The sequence below is a fragment of the Charadrius vociferus genome, unplaced genomic scaffold (genome assembly GCF_000708025.1).
Source record: "Charadrius vociferus isolate BGI_N301 unplaced genomic scaffold, ASM70802v2 scaffold411, whole genome shotgun sequence".
NCBI classification, from domain to species: domain Eukaryota; kingdom Metazoa; phylum Chordata; class Aves; order Charadriiformes; family Charadriidae; genus Charadrius; species Charadrius vociferus.
Window position 1 is genome coordinate 2879004 of NW_009646935.1, and position 19036 is coordinate 2898039.

Consider the following 19036-nt stretch of genomic DNA (forward strand, 5'->3'; position numbering starts at 1 on the left):
CGCCTGCGTGCGGTGTGAGCCTGGCGGCTGAAGAGGGGCGAGCGGCCTGCACGGCAGCGCCTGAGAACCGAGCTTGGGCAGGGGCTCCGCGACTGAGGCGGTGGAGGGGGTGTGAGGCGATTGAGCCCGGCCCTGGGCGGCCCCCGGGACCTCGTCTTACTCGGCTGCACTGCCGGTTTTCCTGTCGGTTTTCCGGCCCGTTAATGCTGTGCTAAAGTGGGGGTGGCGTTCAGGCCCTGGGTCACGGTGACGCAAAGGCAAGGCTGTGGCGCGCCGCTGTGCTCAAAGCAGGGGTTGTGCGTCTCCCTCAAAGCACTCGCCCCCATCTCGTACTTGTTCTGCACTGCCTTGCCTTTAAGAGGGCCTCCAAATTATTTTCGACAGCATGTGCGCACCCCAGGGGCACATTTTCAAAAATGAAAAGGAGGTAAGCCCAGTCCGTTGCTCATACAGCTGAACTGGGGATTGCACTAAATAGTAATGGTCTTACCCAGTTTTATTTTTCATTAATACAGTCCCTGGTTGCACAAAGACACCTTTTAAGAACACGCAACATTAAAAATTAAGCTACTGTTAAAATCTACATTGGCTAAAACACCCTTTTAGCTCTAATTACAATGTATGAAAAATGTAGAGTAAACTGAATATAGACAAAAGGGAGCACAAATAAATTAATATCTAGAAGGGCAAAGTACAAAACTCTCCCCGAGTATTTATTTAATTTCATACTTAAAAACCGCAGTCTAAAAAAACAGAAGGAAATGTAAATAAATGCTCCGCTTCTGTTAACATGATCTATGTAACTCTTCTATTCTTGCTTCTCAGTTAGATCAAAGTCATGATGCACTTGAAACTGCCAACTTTTTTAGATGGTCCATGAATACCTGGAGACTAACATCATCTGTCAAGATTGGAGCTCCCGATTCCTGCAGAAAAATAAAGAAAGAATGAGCCTAAAATAGTGGTGGTAACACTGGGGACTAACTGGAAGCAGATCAGATGTCAGCACTCTGAACTAATTGCCTGCTTAATCAACCTTTTTGCCTGCAAAGGACAGGTATCTAGTGGAAAGATGCTACTCTTTGCACTAGAGAACGGTGTCAGTGCTGTTGCCAATCGGAACTACTGGGAAAAAAAAGTCTCTTCTTTCTAAGGCATTGGGAATTTTGCTCCCCGAAGCTCCACACAAACAAGGTAAAGACAGATATAAAAGTCTAGTATTCTCAGATAAATTAGATCTTTATGGGTCCATATGTTAGCTACTTTTTCCAGAATGCTAAATACACTGTGACCTCAAGAGTTTTAAATCATATTTGTAGGGAAGCGTGAAAATAAATTTCTACATCAGGTCATCTGAAACCTCTAACAGCATATTCTACATCAAATTAGCTGCTTCCTTCAGTAGCGGCCACCACAGAAAATTCTCCTGCTCTGCCTGTGCCCCACGTATACCTGTGATACAGGAAGGGAGACCAAAGGGGCAAAGGACTCCTTGTGGAGATCACTCATCTCCTGCCACCAAGCTGCTGAGGTGCTCAGCTGTTCTTGCAGCACCTCTACTTGGACAGCCATTCCTTTGATCCATTGAGAAAAAGCCCTAAAGTCAACTGGATTTTGCTGAAAATTTGGGGGGATTCAGTACAAGAACAGGCACACGAATTTAGTCATCCAGGCTTGAAAACCACATTCTGATCATCTTGTCATCTAGTGCTCCCCACCAGTACTATTTATCTTATCAACAACCATGGAGTGGAAGCAGCAGGTTGAATAAAAATCGAACCTGCCTAAGCTTTAGAGACAAACCTAATAAATCAGTTCTGTCTTTTAAAATGCTACAATAATTGCAGTCTTGGTTGGTAATTCCATTATCAGACCTTTTGGTACAGAAAAATAACTTTGTTTCCTTGCACCATAAAGCAGTGTAAGATTTTCATATCCTGTCACAACTGTCTGCAAAAAGCTCTTAGGTAAGAAACAGAGGACCAACATAACCTGCTCACGGTTTGTGGCCATGTGGTGAAGCAGGAGGGCTACTAGCCAAATACATAAATGTATATTTTACAGTATTCCCAAGCATGAGCAGCTCCTCCATTGCTTACCTGTCCCCACGCATAGAGGTTATTGTGGGTCTGAGAAGGGTTCACTTTAGACAAGAGGAACCGGGCCTGTTAAGACAAAACATTTGAGAAGTAGTTATGTAAAACGGCAGACCCGTCAGCTCCCTGAAGACTTCTTACTGCCTTAGATCACGACTGGTGATGTTCCTCTGCTTTTGCAAGCAAGGTACTAATTTAACTTAAATAGGTTTCAGGCCCAGAAACAGCCCTGCTCCACAGACAACTTGTCTCCAAGGGGCACACAGTGCTCTGCTACAGCAAGCAGTGCTGGCCTGGGAGGGCAGCTCCGGTTCCAGGCGACACAGGCATGTTGCCAGCACTGTCCCTCACGTGCCCCCAGCCACCCTTTGGAAAAGAGGTCAGCGGAGGACCAGCATAACACGGTCAGATCAGAAATTAATACCAAATCTTTGTTTTGGAGCATCAGTTCCGGCCTCTTCACTGCTACAAACAAGCCAGACACAGACAAGCACAGCATAACTGCAATTCCAGGAAGAGCAAAAACCAGGAACTATTTTATATCCTCATTCACCATCTGAGAATAAAGGAACAGATGGTCAATCTTTCAGTGTAACTTACTGTCCTAGCAAGCTAACTGCACTTCCTGTCTTGGGTAAGTTTAGACATATAGCCAAATAATTTCTTTCCCACCTCTTTGGGGAATTAAAAGACAATTAAGCTTATTCTTTTTTTTTTTTTTTCCCCATACTCAGATTTCAAAAGCATATCCAGCAAGTGATTGACTTATTAAAAGACAATGTTGTAGTAAGAGCTCAAGAGAAAATATACAAGCTCTATACTTTGAAGAGCTAAATTACCACTGTATTTAACTTACAGAACCATCCTTTTAGTAAAGCGGAAAGAGACAGACATTTGCTCTATTCAACAACAGAAAGAGTTCCTCAATAAACCTCCTTACCTGACTGCCCCCATGTTCAGTGTGGATGTAACGCGGCATTGGGAATCTAGTCTGCAAGATTTCCTGGGCGTCATCCAGCGGGGCTTGCAGTAGGTGCTTGAAGTTTTCATATTCAGGCATGTCTTGGTAACCAGCTTTCTGCCACTGTGCAATAGTCTATTGACAGGACAGGGAGGAAATGATAAAATAGTAGAGATGTCTGCAAGCCTCCCCTTTTTAACCCTCATGTCTTAAGGCAGCAGAACGTTACATGTACGTCTGTTTACAGAGCACAGGGCAAATGCACGCTTTCACTACTCTGGCAATAACATTACTTAGTTTCTGACTGTTCCTGAATTTAAGAGCAGGCACTCAACACAAACGCTGCTAGCAGTTTGTGCAGTGCAAGAGCAATTCATTGAAAGCAATCTTCAAGCCTTTATGTTTCAGCCTGCGCCAACATAGAAACACAAAGCATTTATAAATCACTGACTTTCTTAACTAGTCTTGGTCTTAAATGCCATTGCCTTACAGTATTTCCAAGGTACTTAACAATATGTACCTAACAATTGCTCTGTACACACACAGATCACACACTTAGCTCTTCCTTTGTCTAAATTTTACCCAGTTGCTGAGCGTCTTGCTCTGCAGCAGTAGGTAGAAACTGTTTAAGGTAACTCTGGAAGATTTATTTCATTGTTGACTGAAGCATTCAACTCCTGTCCACGTAAATCAGGTATCCCTGCTTACTTCTCAAAGAGAACAAATCCTACGTGGAGTGAAGTTGGGAGCTAATAATGGAACTGCTGCAAACTATCATGCCAAACTTCGAGCATTCTAATAGCAGTCATTAAATGAAGTACTTTAGTTCAAAGACAAAGGGAATAGTTAAATGCCTCCCAAAAAGTTTTCACTAATAGGAATATCTGACCATAAACCAAGATGGGTTTATTTAAACTACTCCAATTTGATGCCATGTTTAGGTAGAAGAAATTCAATGAGGGCCACTCCCCACACAGGACTATAAAGGATATGAGGGGGGAAAAAGCATCAAAGAACAGGGAGATTTCCAGAGAAAAAAGCAGAAAGCCAGCTTCCTCCTCATCCCTTAGGCCATAACCACTTCAGGGTGTGACACGTTTCCATTCTGCAGCTACAGTAGCATACCAGTCTCTTAGAAAACCTGACAGGGCTGAAATACAGACCTAAAGGTCTGCACGCTGAAGAGGCACTGGAAAGCCAAGGCTTTGCATATTGGTATAAATCCAGATGTTCAAAAGCAGACAGTACCTCAAGCAGCCAGAGTGACCTCAGTCACAATGGAAGGAATATAGGAGCAACCGTCAAAAACATCCATTATTCAAAAGCAAAAACTGGGAAAATTCGTAACTGATTTATTTAAAAGCAGCAGTATTTAAGTGGCAAAACCCAGCAACCAAGTACGTCACGTATCTGAAAATCAAACTGCAGCTCTCTGCCCTGCTTAGTTTCAAGTTGCTCTGTCCTTTTCCAGGCCCGGTAAAGGACCATCTTCGTTACCAACCTAACATGACAGCTACTCCTGAGTGTAGAACACATCCTCAGCAACTCCAGTAGGATTTGTTTGATAACTAGGACAGTGGGGAAATTGTATTAAAACTGGCAGCATGTATATGATGCCATTATGCTAGCGTGGGCTTTGCCAGCAGCTCTTTTTATCCTAACAGTGACACCGTCTGCATGCATGGCAGGAGGGAGGGAGTGCAAACAGAGAAAGAGAAGGTATTTCACTGTACCTCACCAAGGTAGATAACTATCTGGAAGAAAGTATCCATCAGTAGGATTCTGTCAGGAAGAATACTGCTGCTGTCCAAAAGCACTGGCTGGGGAAAATAAAGAAGAAAGTCAGGCGCCACTAAGCCCTCAGAACTGTACTAACCTTCATGGGCGGCGGAACAGCTTGCTCAGCCCTGCCCGTACAGACGCGACGCCACCAACAGCTGCTCAGTCCATGCACGCACCTTGCAGAGCGTGGTCAGCCTCCTGCAGCATTACTGAACAGAGCAGCGGGTTATCAGCTGCTGTATGAAGCGCAGGATGCGAGAGACCAATTTCTGTGGCTATCCAAGTTTAATTTGAAATGATCTCGAACAAACGTATCTTGAGAATAATAAGGAATAACATGAACTCTGGCAAATGCTGCCAAGAAGGTTTCGAAGTGTCACTCCAGCAGCTCCTGTGTTTCTTTCCTGCCAGAGACACTCCTTTCAAGGAAGCTATCAGTATAAGGAAATCCATGTCTGTCCACTGAATACTTGCACATAGTTCAACACTGCTGCATAAACACCTGAAAACAAGCAGCTGGTAGAAGATTATGACCTGGATGGACTGAGGCTTGCTGACTTATGCAGTGGAGATGGCAGCCTCTGGGAGAAAAGTAAAAGTGATACTGGCAGCCACAATATTCACCAGATTCTGTGGGGTGGGGGCTGTGGCTTGGCAGCGGAGGAAGGCGGGCAGGTTGGTTTTTGGGAAGTTTTATGGTGTTTTTATCTTTTTTAATCAAAGTTGTAAGCTTACTGAAAACACAATTCATATTTTACATTGCCCCATCTCATCCTTTAATAAATACTTCGATTAAAAAAAAAAAAAAAGTATGGGGGGCCTTTTTGCTGAAAGAGTGTTACTCTGACTGCATACTCATTATTTTGGATTGATCCATCTCTTCCTGTTGAACAAGGACTCACCTCAGGAGGTCCATGGAAAGAATAAGCATAAAGGATGGGCTGGATCATAATGAGAGACTGGGTCAGATCTTGCCTAGCAAAGTGATGACGGTAGTAAGAAGATTCATCTGGACTGTTATTGAAGACCTGCAGGAATGGGGAGCGTCGCAGATGGAACATGAACTGCACCAGAAAGATGAGTGAGAAAAGTCAGCAAATTGCCAAAACTTCTGCACCGAAGTCCAATCTTTCTGAACAGCAAATTCTTTGACAAAAGTCTACCCCTTATTAACTCCTCAGAGTTCTTCCCTTACCAGGTCATTTGCAGCACTGAACTACAGGACCAGCCCAACAAATTAAAAGCGCATCTGTTCTTCCCCTCCGGAATTTGATAAATGGTACCAGATGATTTATCATCACTCTCACTCACCCTTGCACACTTTTCCCACAGCTGTGGGAAATTAAGTTCTTACCTGGGGATACAAAGAAAACGATTCTGACAATCTGAAAGAGTTGGGATCATCTTTGTTGTATTGTCCAAACTTCTGACACTGTTGGAAGCAAAACGGATACTTTGGTTATCTCTCTCTCTTTTTTTTTTTTTTTAGAGTTAACACTTTTTGTTTTGGAAGGATGTTCTCTTGATTGTTTTTAAACACAACAAGCAAGGCATGAAAGTGACAAGAAATATAAATTTATTTCTCTTTACAGCAGTGGTTTCTGTATCTTACTGGAATAAGAATGATGATTCAATCTATTTATCTATGTTTATATATATTAAATCTAGATTTGAAATTATCTAAGAATGAAAGAAATAGTGCTTCTAGTACTACCCAATTTTTCCATTAAATCCTGGATACTACGTTATAGCTAAGCTGCTTTGTACACTATGAAACGCTTCTGCAGCAACTCAGCTTCCTTCTAGAGCAGCAGCAGACTGGCATCTCACCAACTGCTTGGTTGAAAATAAAAAGTATCAACGGTTTTAGCAATTTAACTATAAATGACTCTGCAATCATTTCAGCATGCAGCATGCCTGTGTGTGTTTTCATGCTCAAATCTTTATTTGATATAGGCCCTGTTTTTTCAGTGTCTGATGTGCCCTATCTGTTAGTATTAACTCCACATGGGTGTTTGGACAAAGCAAGAACTAATTCAGGCAACTCAGGCTTGTGAAATTCAAAGAAAGAGAGAGTATGAAGTTGCAAAAGTGATTACTACCATGAACTTGGCACCGGTGAGCCCACATCTGAATGGTGTGTCCAGTTTGGGGCTCCCCAGTGCAAGACAGACACAGATATACTGGACTGAGTTTAGCAGAGGCCACCAAGCTGGTCAGAGGCTGGAGCACCTAATGTAGAAAGAGAGGCTGAAGAAGATGGGTTTATTCAGCCTGGTGATAAATGGGATCTGTGAGTCGTATCGCTGTCTACAGCTACCTGACGAGTAGCTGGAGAAATGGACATTCTGACGGGGGCAAGGAGGTGAAAAGGAAAAAGAAAAAAAAAAAAATCACAGTGACCAAGATCAAACACTGGAACAGGTTGTCAAGAGAAGCAAAAAAGATCTTCAAAACTCAAGACCTGGAGCAACCTGCTCTAACTTCAAAGCTGGCCCTCTTTGAAGGGGGTTGAACCAGAAACCTGCAGAGGTCCCTTCCAACCTACATTATTCTGTGTTTCACTATAACGTCTTTAATCTCAAGTTTAACCCTTTCAGCATGGTGCGACGTTTACCTACTCTGATCATACTGGCTTCTGAGCTATTGTGCATTACAACTATGTGACCATGATCAAAGCACAAATGAAGCAAGTGAATCTGGAAAAAGAACGGTGTTTTCATTTCCAGAAGCCATTTTACTAAAAATCAAGAACACACCCAACTGCAGTCTATTGGTCTTACCAGTCTGATCAGCTGTCTGTCCAGCCATCGCAGAACATCAGGTCCCTCCTCTGATTCAGCTCTGTACACTCCCAGTCGTGCCATAAGCACAGCAGCTGCTTCCTGGTCAAACGCAGCTTCTATATGCTGGAGTTGACTCTGTGCATCTGCCCAGCTATAGGGTTAGTAATGGGTTAGTGCTACATGCATTCACCTTCAGCAAAACTCAAACCAGACTCAGCCTCTGCTGCCAATGCATGCAAGAAAAAACTAGAAAAATTCCAGCACAGACTGCAGCTTAAGTTTCTGCCGTTCTGCTAAAGAATTGGCATGAGATACTCACTTTCTGGCTATGGTGGTGACACGAATCCGCTTCTGTGTACTGGAATGTTGATACTGAGTGACAAACTGCACTGCCCCTCTGCCTCCCTGAGGTATTGGTGCGTTGTGCTGCAATAGAACGGATGACAGCCATTTCTATTTTCCTAGATTAAATCCTAAGCAGATAACTACAGTTGGAACCATGTTGGGCAAGAAAAAACTAGAAAAATTCCAGCACAGACTGCAGCTTAAGTTTCTGCCGTTCTGCTAAAGAATTGGCATGAGATACTCACTTTCTGGCTATGGTGGTGACACGAATCCGCTTCTGTGTACTGGAATGTTGATACTGAGTGACAAACTGCACTGCCCCTCTGCCTCCCTGAGGTATTGGTGCGTTGTGCTGCAAATGAAACAAGGTAAGTCTTCAAAACAGGCTGGCTTTTCCATAAAGGCACACTACAGAGAACTCCAGGGCACCTTTTGAGCAATCATAGAATAAGTACAAGCTAGAGGTGGACCAGAGAAGAGACACATCTTAGTGTTGTGTTTTCCAGCAGCCCTCAGAGTCAGGTGGTGCTGGGCCCCTTTAATATTGTGCCTGACACTTCCTCAGCTTGTCCCTTAAAGGATGGCAGCAACTTATCATCTCTATAGCAATGAACATAAGAATGGCAGTACAAGGTCTGAGCAAAGGTCCTACGTGTCCACCATCCTATTCCCAACAGTAACACCACCAAATGGCAGAGAAGACAAAGAGGCACACACGTGGAATACAATTCCTTTGGGGTGGCCTTCCTAGCTTCCAGCTGCCACATGGCTCAGAAACTTCCCCAGCCAAAAGTTGCTTTTGAGCCACCAAGTTATTACAACTTGGACAAGGAACTGTCCAAGAATTTGAAGGTATTTATACTTTTATTCTCCACAGCACCTACTGGCAAAAAGACAGTATCTTCTTTGTTAACTAAATACCATAGGAAGACAAGGAAAGAATGCAGGGTTCGTACAAAACAAAACTATTACGCGATTTATGCATATGAAAACAACTCTAAGACCATTTCTTTGGCACAGAACACTTGGTTGCTTTGTAACCATCCATCTGCAACACAGGGAACGTCATTGCATTTCCTGGCCCTGCTACAAACAAATAGCTTGGAGTATAAAAAAAAAATGACCAGAAAAACCAGAAGCCAGGACTGACCTGATTTACCACTTCAAAGTAAATGGCCAGAGTTGTGCTGGGGTCCAGACTACAAATTTTCCACTGAGATGTTCCTCCAATTCCAAGCTCCTGCACAGAATTGAAAAGAAGGCAGCATTTTTATCTCTAGCAGCACGGAAGGCAAGCTTGTATTAAATTCCAATCAGAGGTACAGTTACAGGAGGCCTTCTAATCTTCTGGGTGTGAATGAAGTTACTGAAGGACGTACAGTTAAAAGAAAGCCTTATGGGACAAGAATTTAGTCTAGGAAAGACTGTCTTTTCCTAGGGAGGTTTCCAAATTGCTCTTCTCATTGAAAACTCTGACATTCTAGCTGAGCTGTAGGTCTAGACAGAAACTTTGCACTGTTTATTTACTTCTTTATTAAAGATTTTTCCACGTCAGAAACTTACGTTTTCAGAGACACACGGCCCTTTAACATTCAGGGATACACACGGTCCAATAGCTCCCGCAATTTTCAATTCCCTAGAGGTCTAAAACAAAGTAAAAAAAGTTGGTTGGTCAGTTGCTTTTTAAAATCAAGTCAGTCAAATAGAATACACACGGACTAAATCAGTTGCTCAGCTTTGATCAGATGATCCATACACACGGCTGTCAAGGAAAGCATCTCTGAGTACTTTTCCAGATTACCTACTGCTACAATTAGTGAACGTAAGAGAATCTACAGTCACATTCTAATAACGAAGACATATTTACAGTGACTGTGAGAGAGTATGAAATGTTCCTTGCTGAGTGAGGAGATGCTAAGCTCAGCTGCTTTTTTAGAAAAAAAAAAAAAAAAACAAACAAACCCACACACACAAACTTAATAAGCATCCAAACAAAAATTCCTTCACGCACTCCAGTAGGGTACTTCTCCCAAAACAGGTACTACAGCTGACCTCAAAGAATTTTCTACACCCCAGACACTGAAATCAACTTTGGAATGAACAGCACTTGTATTTCCCAGTTAATGGCATTCAATGAAACTAATCTCTCACCTTCACATCCAAACTTGCACCAAAAGCCATCCGAAATTCCCCGTTGAACCCTTTGTTAAATACCCGCTGGAAGGTCTGCTTGAAGAGAGAAGTGTTGAAGGAGTCTCCCATCACCATGTGACCTCTGGGAAAGAAGAAACAATACATGAGGGAACTCAAGCAACTGGGAATTAGAAGTAAAGCACAAAGGATATATCCCTCCAACCATCATGCACACAAACACATGCAGAAACTGTTTTAAAGCACGCCTTTGCATAGAAAAAATTCACATTAAGGAACGCAGATTCACAGATGCCTCCTCCAAAGCCAGATGAGTTAATACTCCATCTTTGCCAGCTTGCTTTCTCAACTGTATTTCTTGCCATCCCTTCAGCTGCCTTAAAAATGGTCATGTTCCACCAGTTAGAAATATCTCAACCCAGGAAAGAGCTTTGCTCAGCCTGATTTCCCTGAGCAGGGCTGGAACCACCCACACTATAGACAGGATGGTTGCACTGCTGCAGCACGAGGACGAGAGCACGGGTCTGTGCTGTGCCTTCCCTAAGTGCCTTGGTAAACCCAGGCCTGATCGTATGGAGCTCAGTAACACAACCAAAGGGTCAAACAATCTCTCTTCTGCTTACTGAGTATTTACAAATACCTTGAATTGTCTCAAACCATCCTTTGACTCCCTAGACACAGCAGATTTTAAATGGCCAATAAGACACGCTGAGTCCACAAAAGGCCTAGTTTAGCACACAGCCTTCCTCGCAGAGACCACAAGGTTTTCAGCAATAGGGAACACAGATATTTACCCCTTAGAGGTGTCACTTAAAACTAGATCCAGTGAAGATGAGAATCCCTGGAGAAAGTGCAAGTGAGCTGTTAAGTAGAGAAAATCTGGCCCACACATGGAAACTTTCTACCCACCACGCCCGACGCTCTGCTCTTCTGATGGCACTTCAGTCATGCACACGCCACAAAGCACGGCACTTCTATCCCATAAAATCTGGAAAGGATACTTGCTATCTCCCAAGGAGGCAGAAGGCATTTGTAAAAGACAGGTTGCGCCATGCTTTAGAATACCTTTCTCAAAGCAGGACATCGAGTTTTCTACCAGTAGTGCTAATTCACATGCTGTTTTGAGACTTCAGAAATGTGGACTGGGATCAGGGGAGGTTTGCCATATATATCTAGGCAAATTCAAACCACACTTTAAAATAGAATGATACAAATCTCACCTTTTTGCCCTGACAGCAAACTTAGCTGTTTTCTGAACCATTCTCCCCCTCAAAAAAAAACCCAAAAAACCCAAAAAACCCCACAGATGCCCTGCTACAAACATACCCAGTGAGGTTTGCACAGCACTTCATCTCTAGCAGTCCAGTCTGATCCAGGGCGCAGGCATAGATGTCGATGCAATGCCCATTGGCTGCAGTGCGATTAGCCAGAGTCTCGTAGTGCTGGGGAAAACATACACAGTATTTCGGATGCCACAATGGGCAATATTCCTACTGCGCTCCAGCTGATCCCAGCACGAGACGCAAGGTAAAATCAAGCAATTACTAGGGCTATAGTAACTAAACAGCTGTTTGCTCTTACTGCTCTGCTGGAGCACACTTCACCCTCCTACGATGTTTGCACTTGGATGAGCTTGAGTTGCATGTCACAAACACAGACAGTGCATGAATTACCTGGGGTCTTTGCCTGTGATAACTTAGGGGAAACCCAAAGGTTTCCAGGTGATAGTTAAGAGAACAGGTGTCATACTGCTTCCTCTAAGCTGACAGGCACATTTCACGCCTGACATTTTAACTATTTTAACTGTCGTTTCATACGCCAGGAAGACAAAGGAGGTTTTCTGGAAGTGACAAATTCTTGGAAGGCAGGTTTTTTTCCTCCCCAGAAGGAGATACAATGATGTTGATGAACAAACTCCCCACCCACCATCAGCTAAGAAATAACACCGAAATACTTCTTTCTCTGAGAAGGCACAAGACATTGCTGGAGAAGTAATTAGAAGAAAGTCTTTTTTTACTCTTCCCTTGACTATTCTCACAATTTAATGTACACAAAAGGCTCAGGGACTTCAAGGACAACCATGCAAGTATCTGGACACACTGTTCCCACATCAAGAGAATGGATTATGTTTGTTCCCTGGGGAAGGACATTGAGCAGATGTCAGCACAGCAGTGTACGTAGATTTGTGCTATGTCCTTTCCCCCCATTTAGTGTTCTCACACAATATTCAGTTTTTGTTTAAAAAACACACCCAGCAGGCACTAGCACCTACTTTGGTGGCCTTCTTCATGAACCTTGCATTGTCCTTCTCTATGTCATGCCAAGAACGGATGGGTGTTTTCAGTTCATCTCCTACCACCATGCCCGGTCCTTGTGTTGGTGGCCCACCTGTAAACAGCATTATTCTGGCCCCTGTGTTTGGAAATGTGCCCTAAAATAAAAATACAGACTTATATCAGAGAGACAGAGAGAGAGAGAGAGAGACAGACAGACAGACAGACAGAGAGAGAATCGGGACAGGAAGGGAGAGAGACCAATTAAATGGCAACAATGCTTTCTTTAGAGAAGAGTCCACATGTCTTCGATGACATTAGGGACCTGTCTCTGCTAGATGCTGCTTTGACAAATAGCGATGCATTTCCTGACAGTCACAGCACTCTCAAGTTTAGACTCAAGCTACGTCAAGCTTCATGTCTTCAAAACAGGAAGCAGGCAGTTTCTGTTCTTTTTACTTACATCTTCATTTACTTACTTTATCTGAGATGACCCTCAGACAAACCCAGTGCATATCACCTCCACATGGTGATACACACAAGAATCAGAGACCTTTAAATACTTGCATATTTTACCATTTAGATGTAAACTCTCAGCCCGCCCTACACCAGCTGGTGCTAATTCATGTCAAACATCAGTAGAGACAAATTGCACCTCTGCAGCCCAGTGTAACTGGGCCACAGACCAAGCTGGACTGACACCTGTGCGTGTCTCAGCAGAGACTGCCAGCGCTTACTTTGAGCAGCTCATCTCAAAAAAACAACGGCGCTAAGAGTACCTCCAATAAGCCAACGGCAATCGAAAGAGCTACTCCAGTGGAACGTAAAGGCCTATTTCCCTGGGTCACTGGCCATGGGTCCCTTTGCAGTTCTCCAAGCAGATCTGTTAAATTCATGTCAATCTTATGTACTGGCTGCAGAAACCTACAAAAATTCAAATGAAATGTTTTCCTGCTTATAAGTCCTTTCACTTTAGAGAAGAAAGTAAGTGCCTCATTGTTCCTGGCACACATAAAATGCAGAGATAGTTATCAGAAGCAAAAAGTGATGTGGCATGCTCCATTACATCCAAACTTTCCAAGGTAACAGGCCTGTGCAAAATAAAAAATTTGATCAAAGCAAGACATCAGGAAGTGACAAGAAGGCAAAGACACATAAAGCACAGGAAAGAACTTCAATGGTGATTTAGTCTACCAAAATGCAAAAGAGCTGCCACTGAAGAAGAGGAGCTGAAAAAGAGAAAACTGCATTGAACAGAGCAAATACAGCTTTACTGGTCAGTGGTCACTGCTTGCCTGCCAATCATTTTTTGGGTCAAGGGGTAGGAAGTGGTATGCAGGATTGTTATACATAGACAAGACCCCCCTATTGGCTGGTCAATCAAAAAGACAGGCCCTTGCTCCAAACGACTCCTGAGCAGTACGCTTTCCAAAGACAGCTACTCTACACTTTTCAAGTAAAAATCTAGCCTGAACAACAACCACGTTCTTGCAACTGCAAAACCACGACACTATGGAAGTCTAATACAATGCCTGCAGCCTTAATAGATCCCACCTATACCTATCACTTGATGTAGGGAAATAACTGTAACAAGACAATACCATTTAAATCTTCTTACAAAGACTCCTCTTGGGAAACCCAGGTTTAGAAGCGTGACCCCAAAGGAGCATAGAACATCTGCCCTGCTCTTCTGCTGGGCTGGTGCAGCTTACCTGCTTGAAATAACAGGTTGCTCTGGAGTTTGAAGAGGTCTTCCCTGTTGAATGGGGACAGCTGGCTTTGAAAGCCCAAGCATATCCTAGAGAACAGAAAAAAGGAGGCAGAGGAGATGTACTATTCGAACACTCAACATCTTATTTGCTGTCAAGCAATATACCCTGAGGCCTGAAATACTGTAGCATTAAATACATTAAAATCTGTGAAATTAATTATTAATCTTTGCACTCCCACTGGGAATGGACGAACAGGTCCATTAAGTGAGATACACAAACTCTATCTTAGACAAGCTTCCAAGGAATTTACAAAAGCAAAAAGACAGGACAGATATTGGGAGGGAAACAGGCTAACAATCAAGAGCAATGAACCCTCCTTCCTCCCCAAGAGCCCAGAGCTTGAAAGACTGGCAGTGGAGTCAACAGAGCAAACAGGAACAAGACACTGGCCTAAGAGATGGTCAAACATACCTGTATTTGCTTAGCTGTCAGGTCCTTTGTGCCCCTAAAGACGTAGCTCTTGGAAATCCCTTCACAGCTCAGCTCGTGAACCTGGACCATTCTGCCAAAAGTGATAAGCCCCACCAGAGCGTCAGCAGGCAACAGACTTAGGGACATCTGGAGGGACTCCTTCAGTGCCTGCAAGTCTTCCTCTTCCAAGCACGTGTCAACAACATACAGGAAGATCAATGGCGTCTGCGGACCTCGCTAATGTGGGAAGAGATGGATTTACCAGGGGCATGCATATACCAGGTGACATTTTAGAATGCCTCCAGCCAAGGAATAAAATGAGCCCTATCTAAAGCACCTTGCAGAAACGTTACTTATTTGCATTATCCCAGGTAAATCTAATACATACATAAGCTGTCATAAACAAGACAATTCTGAGGGCTTCAAATTTGCCTGTGATTCATTTACCTGCACTATATATTCAATTGTTGAAAACTGAGGCATAAGCTCTGCTGGTTGATTGACTTCAGATATGCCTGCATATGCTGGAGGGAACTGAAAAAGAGAACAAAAAATTAGGACAAGTTTCAGGACAGAAATGTAGGGCCCTCCTCTGCAGTACGGAGGCTGCACTGCTCATGATGTGGTTATTGAAATCTTTATTTACTGCCACTGCACCAACCTGATTAAGTCATGACAGGAGACCCGTACTGCTGTTTTCCTAAGCACAGACAACAAGTGGCCAGCAGTACGGACAGCTGCTCAATCCAGTGTAAATAAAAGGTAGGACTAAAGCAGCGACCATGCATTAGCTGAAACTCGTTTAGCCATGCAACAGTTTCTGATAGCAAAAGTCTACCCAAATCTATGAATTTCATACTTGGCAAGAACAGTAAATGACAAGCGCAAAAAGCACACTGGAAACAAAACGTTTTTATCTCCTTCCTATGCCCTGCATCCTGGTAAAATCACTGGCAAAATGGAACTGAAAATAAGACGTCAGGTGAAACAGACCCATTAACAAGTGCTCAGGCCTTGGTTCAGCAAGAGAAAAAGGCCAAGGGAAGGAATCTAGGAAAGTGGAATTTATGCTTAACATCCTTTGCCAGGGGAGGTCTTCACTGAAAAGATGGAAGGGCTGATGCTTTTTCCAACTTACTTGATTTCTCTGGAAACAGAAGTTACAAGCCCAGAGCTTGGCCCGATAGTCAACTTGGCTGTAAGGGAAAGGTGAGGTGTTAGTGTAACTATAGGAACAATTTTACAGCGCAGCTTCACAATTATCTATGCTGGTTCACACCACTGAGGAAGAAACAGAATATCAGACACTCCAACTTGAACGACAAGAGTTTTAGGGATTCAGACTCTTGTTCTATTGCCATGAAATCCATTAGCTCATCCAGCCCTGCCACTTCCAGGCTTGTCAGCGTGACAGTCCACTGACAGCTGTCTGGAGCTTAGCCTTTGGCAGACAAAGACTTGGGTCTAATCATTCTTTCACTACACTTGGGCTTATCTCAGTCATCTTATTGTTTGTACAGCTCTAGGATACAAGTACTCCAGTCACAAAGCAGCAGGAGCCATTCACGCAGATCCTGCGCAAACACTGAACAAACAGGCTGTTCCCTGCCCCAAAGAGTTTACTCTCCTTAGCCCATTACAACATTCTGTAACTGCTGGTGCAGTAAAGCCTGGCCATATTCTTATTTCATGGGCTTGATCTCCTCTTACTTCCTCTTACTGGCTTTTCCTGCTTTTTCTCTGCCCAATGCTATGCTCCAACTACACACAAATCATATAAATCATCACACTACATATAAATCATCACGTGATTTTGGGACCGAGATTATTCCTCTTAAATTCTCAGAAAACTTCAGAGAAAACCTTGATGCTCATACTGGAACTGACCTATAAGCAGTAGGATGTGTAGGAAGTAGGAAACCAAGTGAACATCACAGCCCAGAAGACAATATCAGTATAATCAGCATCTTTGTTTAAGTTTCACCATTCACCACAAAATTCTCTGGGATGGTAAGAGGACTGGCCATTTTCATATCACGACTGCCTTAATAGCCTCCTCAAAGGCACTCCTCTCCCCTCTGTTTCTGGCAGCTCTAGTAACGGGCTGGTGTTCAACGTATCTCATTAGGCATGCATGGATTTTATCAAATCCACTACATCCAAATGAATAAGGCTGCCAGGCATCAGGCGAGAAAAAGGGGAATAAGGAAGTAGTGAAGTTCAGATAAAAACCAGGTACTATCCAGCCTCTCTTAACATCCCCAGCCAAGAAATTCATACCAGAGTGGGTTGAGCACCGCTTTGCAAGTCGGCCTGCTACAAAGCACTGGTTCATACTGCACAGGCGGCAGGTCAAGACGCTCCTTCAGTGGGGTCAGAAGACAGGCCAGGGGGACAACCATCCTCGTGGCCTCCAGCCTGCTGGAGGGCCACACGTTCCAGCTGAAACGCACTCCGTCACGCTCCTCATTTTGCTGGATGAACTCCAGGTACGTCGCCATGGGACTGCAGAAGCTCTGAAAGGACATAAGCAACACAGGTTCAGGCAGCAGTCACCTGTTTGGACAATAGTCCTGCAAAGGAGGCCAGCAGTTCAACTACATGAGACACAAGACATTGCAGGACAAAGCCAATACGTTATAATGAGTTAATCCCATTATCAAATGAACCATGTGACTACATTAATCTCTTCTGTCCAGTGCTCTCATCAACATCCCAGACAATTAAAACCCCACCAAATCCAATGAAGAAACAAGGACATCTGACACTCAAAGCCAGAATGCAAGTATTCTTTCTTGTGATCTGCATTTAACATCCCAATACCCACTCAGCCTCAGGCTGGCGTCAAGTCAATCCTGCCTGACTCAGGTCAGTAAATGAAAACAGGTCAGAGTTGCAACACATCCTGAAGCCTTCGGCTAAAACCTTGGGGGGAGAAAAGGAGGCTAAGTCTGAGACCAAAATACTCATCACAAACGTCATCTGGTTAACAGCCTGCCCTGCTTACAGATGGCACATGACAAAACAGTTAAAAAAGGTCTTTGGTGATTTTAGACACCCTCTGTGCATGGCACCATGTCCCACTCCCAGTAAGGGAGGTATTGAGAGTCCAGTAGACTTCAGAAAAGACATGCTATTCAAGGAGGGATATCTCCAACACACCAGAGAAGTCACCCTCTCTACTGCCTTAATAAACTCTTCAGAGTAAGATATGAACAAGACCTCCCAGGCCATCCTTACCTCTGACGTCTCTGAAAAAGGGAAGGACAAGCCTGCTGAAAAACTGACTCATTGAACCCAGCCCACAAACACCACACAGCACTAGCAGCAACTCACAGAGCCAAGAGCAGCAGCACTGCGACCCGCTCTGGCCGGGGAAACTCACACCTGCAGATGCCCCGGGATTACCTTACTCCCCATTCTCACTGCAGGGGGGAGATTCAGCAGGGCCATAGGTGTGAGAAAACACACAAAAAGGAGTGAAAGGTGAAAGCATCACCTCCTCCAAAGGAGAAGTTTTGATATAACATTTTCCCACAGACCTATAAACTCATGCTTTTTTTTTTATTCTCCTTGCTATTAAGGATGTAAATCAAGTTCATGGGCATTGCCTTGTATTTCCACCCCCACCTCTGGACAGACAAACAGAAGGGTTCAGCAACACATCCCTGCCACAAATAGATCTGTCAGGGTAAAAATCAGAGCTGAGCCTCCCTGTAAAAGATCCCGCATATGAGAACAGCAAGATAAACACCTGACATCTCAGGTATGCAGTGCAACCGCTGTGCAAATTTATTCCATGTTTCTCCAACTGCTGCCCAGCACCACTCCCCTGCCCCAGGCCGAGCCCCGATTGCCCAGCTGGGTTTGGCATGGGTTGTTTACCTGCTTTGGGGTCAGGACAGCAGGAGAGGAGGTGCCCCCACCCAAATCAGAGCTGTGTAGGGCCATTTTAGGGCCGGGTGCCTGCCCCATCTGCCAGCCCCCCCATCAGCACAGGGTCCTCCAGCCCCGGTCCTCTACCCAGTGACCTCCAGGGCCCATCCCAGTGGTGGTGAGGGTTCCAAAGCCCCTGTCCAGGAAAGGACAGACCCTTCCAAAGCCTCTGCAGATGAATGGTGGTAATATTTCAGTTTCTGTGTGAGGTCTGCTATAGAGCACCCTACTCACCCACCCCTCCCAACAAAGCTATAGGCGATGCTGCTGCTCCCTAGCAGTGCTATAGGGAACGCCACAGATCCCCCAGCTGCTGCGCTCAGCACAGCTATAGGGGACACCACAGATCCCCAGCCCTTCACCAGAAAGCATAGAGGACCCCACAGATCTCTAGTGAAGCCACAGGGGCCACCCCCGACCCCCTACATCACTGGTCCCCAGCACTGCCATAGGGTAAAGCACTGACGCCCCTGTGCTGCTACAGGTGGCATTGCTGACCCCCACCACAGCCCCAGGGGACACA

General features: G+C 44.3%; 1 protein-coding gene across 2 annotated transcripts; it reads right to left on the bottom strand.

Annotated features, from left to right (window-relative positions):
* Nucleotides 1-679: 679 nt before the first annotated feature.
* SEC23B (Sec23 homolog B (S. cerevisiae)) lies at nt 680-17090 on the bottom strand. Of its 2 annotated transcripts, none has more exons than XM_009894825.1 (19): nt 16858-17090; nt 15716-15773; nt 15025-15111; nt 14578-14757; nt 14107-14192; nt 13174-13318; nt 12394-12552; nt 11448-11563; nt 10122-10245; nt 9534-9614; nt 9121-9210; nt 8216-8322; nt 7623-7776; nt 6194-6271; nt 5742-5903; nt 4791-4877; nt 3037-3192; nt 2100-2165; nt 680-926 (listed from the first exon to the last, which is right to left on the bottom strand). In XM_009894825.1, exons 1-19 carry the CDS (start codon nt 17076-17078, stop codon nt 837-839), a joined length of 2247 nt encoding a protein of 748 aa, XP_009893127.1. In that variant the 5' UTR covers nt 17079-17090; the 3' UTR covers nt 680-836. The 2 variants fall into 2 exon arrangements, with proteins under 2 accessions (XP_009893127.1, XP_009893126.1); XM_009894824.1 differs by having other exon boundaries at nt 14578-14814.
* Nucleotides 17091-19036: the final 1946 nt, after the last annotated feature.